This window comes from Sycon ciliatum, chromosome 12 (genome assembly GCF_964019385.1).
Source record: "Sycon ciliatum chromosome 12, ocSycCili1.1, whole genome shotgun sequence".
Lineage (NCBI taxonomy): Eukaryota > Metazoa > Porifera > Calcarea > Leucosolenida > Sycettidae > Sycon > Sycon ciliatum.
Genome location: NC_088654.1, coordinates 23,933,666 through 23,938,665, shown reverse-complemented (window position 1 = coordinate 23,938,665; position 5,000 = coordinate 23,933,666). Strand labels below are relative to the sequence as shown.

The 5,000-nt window shown below is 52.3% G+C and overlaps 1 protein-coding gene across 1 annotated transcript in view; it reads right to left on the bottom strand.

Annotated features, from left to right (window-relative positions):
- LOC135828075 (streptococcal hemagglutinin-like) overlaps positions 1-5,000 on the bottom strand; it is a 24,607-nt gene that overhangs the window by 19,211 nt on the left and 396 nt on the right. The window contains exons 2-4 of the mRNA XM_065340508.1: positions 4,876-4,958; positions 4,129-4,546; positions 3,635-3,698 (exon numbers count right to left, since the gene is read on the bottom strand). Coding sequence (XP_065196580.1) covers positions 3,635-3,698; positions 4,129-4,546; positions 4,876-4,958 — 565 coding nt within the window. The remainder of the gene's footprint in view (positions 1-3,634; positions 3,699-4,128; positions 4,547-4,875; positions 4,959-5,000) is intronic.

Sequence of the window (5,000 nt, the reverse complement as noted above, 5' to 3'; positions counted from 1 at the left end):
TCAAGGGCCGGAGCGCTTACAAGTCGTGCATCAAATTTAAGCGCGCTGGCGATGGATTCCTGGTGTATGCCCTGTGTGACCCGCACTATTTTAGTCGATACACCTGGAGCTTCTATTTCCAGTTTGACCCGTTCATTCCGAAGGAGCCCAACCTGAGCAAGACTTTCAATGCCGTTGTGCAACTGATGAAGCAGCTGCCGAGCAAGGGTCACCATGTCTTCGTTGACAACCTGTACTCGAACACGAGACTTGCTGAGATCCTCCTGGAACGCGGGCAACTCTACACGTGCACTGCAAGGGCGGATCGTGTGCCGACGTGTGTGAAGCAGCCGGTCAAGAAAGGGCAAGCGGCGAAAGACGCGCAAGGCACAACGAAATGGGCTGCGCGAAACAATGTTGTAGCCCTGACCTACTACGACAGTAAACCAGTTGCCATGCTCACCACAGCGCATCACACTCTGGAGGATGTGACCTTCACAAGGCCCAGGGTGAGATTCAACCCGCAGTCAGGCAACACTGAGACTGTTGACGTTGAGCTGACCAAGCTCAACGTCATCCATAACTACAATGCGTTCATGGATGGAGTTGATATCGCTGACCAGCTCCGTAACTATTACAGCTGCTCAATCAAGTGCACAAAGTGGTGGCATGCGATCTTGTACTGGGTCTTAGACACGGCCACAGTCAACGCCTACCTTCTGCATAAACATGGATTGGCTGGCCATGCCACATCAGAACCACCGTTGACTCACCTGGCTTTCATGACCAAGCTTGCCAACCAGCTGCTGGAAGCGAATGCAGGTCTGGCCAAGCACGCGTCCAGTGCCGGTGCTAAGCGTCGGAGATCATCGGAAGCAACGGCAGAACGACCAGCGTCAAGGCTTGTCGGCAAGCATACCTTGCGACCCGTCCAAGGCAGCAAAGCCGGCTTTCCTCAACGCGACTGTGTGCTATGTAAAGAAGGCGGGAAGCGTGCTCGCACAAAGTTTGAATGCGCTCAGTCAGCCTCAGTGCGATGTTGGCCTCCACGTCACCTGCTCAGAAGTGTGGCATACGTAACTTAGTAGATGTTGGCCATTGTAGACATTGACTTGTGTAGTCAGAATAATCATGGTCTACTGAGATGCAATCCCTTTGTCATTATCTTGCTGCGACTGCATTTCTGGAAGTGATACTTGTAATACTTTGCAATGTCAGTGCACCCGTATCTCTCATGCATGGTGGCCTACATCTATGATGTTTTTTTGTAGGTAATCTTGTGTGCTGACCGCTGTTTCTTTCTCAAAGGTGTTGAGGCATGGAGTCAGATTGATTTTTCACTTTTACATCAGTGCAATGCATATCAGGCTTCATGAAGCACCTGTTCTTAGCTCTAAATTTGCTGATGTTCGCTGTTGTGCACGTAGCATAGTCGAGGAGGATCATTCTGTGTTCATGATTTGGTGGTGAAGTTTATTCTCTTCCAGAACGAAGTGCTTAGCTGATAAACAAATGGATTGGAGCATGTATGGCTGCATCTGAAGTTCAAAACTCCCGCATTTTTGTATAAATGTGTAAAAGCCTAATATTAGGCTTTGGCTTGACAGACCAAGAGGTATATACGAGGAAATACGGTATTCGGTGCTGTAGACTTGCACCGGGCCATTGGCGACCTGCAAGTGAATGATACCACCACTGGCATCAAGGTGAGCGTGTTGAAGGAAAGAATCACATGTTGTCTACAGCACCACTGGACAACACCCCAGCCCAAACTGCGATGCTGGGTGCGTAGTAGTGTCCTGGAGCAGTTCCGACCACACCACACCACACCACACCACACCACAGCACAGCACAGCACAGCACAGCACAGCACAGCACAGCACAGCACAGCACACCACAGCACACCACAGCACACCACAGCACAGCACACCACAGCACAGCACAGCACAGCACACCACAGCACAGCACAGCACACCACAGCACAGCACACCACACCACAGCACAGCACAGCACAGCACAGCACACCACAGCACAGCACAGCACAGCACAGCACACCACAGCACAGCACACCACAGCACAGCACAGCACAGCACAGCACAGCACAGCACACCACAGCACAGCACAGCACAGCACAGCACACCACAGCACAGCACAGCACAGCACAGCACACCACAGCACAGCACAGCACACCACAGCACAGCACAGCACAGCACAGCACAGCACAGCACTGTAGTGGAGATATGTACGTCCAGTGACATTTGTTCGCAGGGCATCAAGGGTCGGGAACGTCCAGTGCACTTTGGGTTAGATTTCAACTAGCACAACATGTGCAGTTGCGCCGCTCAATGCAATCTAACCCAAAGTGCAAAACTGGCACCCTGGACTAGTTTCAAATACATCACTGTATTGTGCATGTGTACGTCCAGCCACATGCATACCACTTCCAGGGCAAGGTCAAGGGCCGTGGAATTAATTGAGGGCGTCAAATACGGATTTTAGGTTGGATTTCACTGAGCACAGCTGTAGTATCACTCTTCATCACCACAGACCATGAACACATCCTAAGCACAGACACTACAGCCTGCTCCGAGGAAACAGTTTGCCCTGGCATACCCGTGCTATTCTAGTAAAACCTGGCCAAATTTCTAAGCTGAATATCCTTTGACTTTTTCAAACTCACACACGTGGCAAGGAATAATTGCACAGGCAGTACATGCATGTTGCATGATTGTTTCCAATGAATTTATGACTATAGGTTCTCAGACAGCAAAAGTCAGGGTGACAGTTTTGCATACAGTACTCTTGGTCGCCAAAGAACTGGGGGGTCAGCCTCGTAGCCTAGACCGTTCTTATTTTCATGTATTACAGTCGATGGGCAGTTGAGTCCTCGTGTATACATTGGTATGCTGTGCTTGGTGAAATTCTAGCCTGGTCGTTCTTCGACGCCCGACAGTACTGTACATGGACTGCAACCTCTCATAATACGGCCATAAGCCCTAACCACACCACATCATGGAGCCATTGCCACCCCACATCATGGAGCCATTGCCACCCCACATCATGGAGCCATTGCCACCCCACACCATGGAGCCATTGCCACCCCACACCATGGAGCCATTGCCACCCCACACCATGGAGCCATTGCCACTCCACACCATGGAGCCATTGCCACCCCACAACATGGAGCCATTGCCACCCCACACCATGGAGCCATTGCCACCCCACACCATGGAGCCATTGCCACCCCACACCATGGAGCCATCGCCACCCCACACCATGGAGCCATTGCCACCCCACACCATGGAGCCATTGCCACCCCACACCATGGAGCCATTGCCACCCCACACCATGGAGCCATTGCCACCCCACACCATGGAGCCATTGTCACCCCACACCATGGAGCCATTGCCACCCCACACCATGGAGCCATTGCCACCCTACACCATGGAGCCATTGCCACCCCACACCATGGAGCCATTGCCACCCCACACCATGGAGCCATTGCCACCCCACACCATGGAGCCATTGCCATCCCACACCATGGAGCCATTGCCACCCTACACCATGGAGCCATTGCCACCCCACACCATGGAGCCATTGCCACCCCCACACCATGGAGCCAGTGTTGCCCTTGTAAGTTGAACACAACACATACCTGGGGCATCGTGGCGAGGTGGAGACATATCGAAGGTCTCCGGAACGGGGATCTCGTACTCATCCTGAATGCATGGACACACACACACACACACACACACACACACACACACACACACACACACACACACACACACACACACATGCGTGCAAACAAAATGAGACTCTTGGCATGAAAAAACGAGAGTGAGTGGTTCGAAGCAGTTGGAGGTGACACGACAGCCAGTAGGGACTGGCCTGACCCCAGGCGACGAGGGATGAGTATTTGCAGAGAAAGAGATGCATATGTCGCAAGTAAGTGTGACAAGGGACATGTAACCATCCATAACACAACATACATAATATGCAATACAAATTCTGGAAGTGCATCGACACAATTAATTAAACTAAGGAGATATTGTTCCTGGCCTGCTCCGATAAATTACACATCACTTGCGAGCCTGCAACCCGAAAGCAAAGCTCTCCACGGCAGCAGCACGGCACAACAACCCTTACCGCGTCGACATCACTGAGCACACGCGCCCGGGCTACATTGATGGTGGTAGGCGTCGTTGCCGAGGACGACGCCATCTGACGGCCCTGAGACGGAGACTCGCCACCGCGTGCTGCTTTTGCTGCTGCCGCCATGTTACCGCTGGTTGCCATGGGAATGGCTGCTGATATGGATGATGCCGAGCCTGCTTGGCCAGTGGTGGTGCCAGTGGCAGTAGCGGGTGCGGAGGATGCTGAGCCGATACTGGCGTTAGATTGCGATGTCTGCATACCAGCGTTGGCTGTGCTGGCAGCAGCAGCGCCGCCGCCGCCAGTCGGGGTTGTGGCTGCAGCTGCTGACGCTGAAGCCGATGATGACTCGGCGTACACCACGTTAATGTAAACGCCAGCCGGTGGTCGCTGGATCTCAAACTGCAAAGACCTGGAAATGAGTTTAGCGCACGCACGCACGCAAACACACACACACATGCACACACACACGCACACACACACACACACACACACACACACACACACACACACTGTGTCAAAGAAGACAGGCTAGAATCTCCCCAAGCACAGCATACCAATGCATACACGGTGACTCAACTGTGCAAAGACCATAGTGCATGCATATACACGCACATGGAAATATGAATGGCCTAGGTTACGAGTCTGACCCCCCAGTTCTTCGGAACCCTACAGGACTGTACGGCAATGCATGAATCGCTGAACTCAAGCCGACAACTTTAAAAGAACACATCATCGTACCTCTGTGTACTGCTACGGATGATGTTGACGGCGTGATCTAGACTGGATACAGCCGTGCCGTTGATGGAGAGAATGATGTCATCCTGAACAACAATACAACATCAGCGACATAAAATCGAGCACGA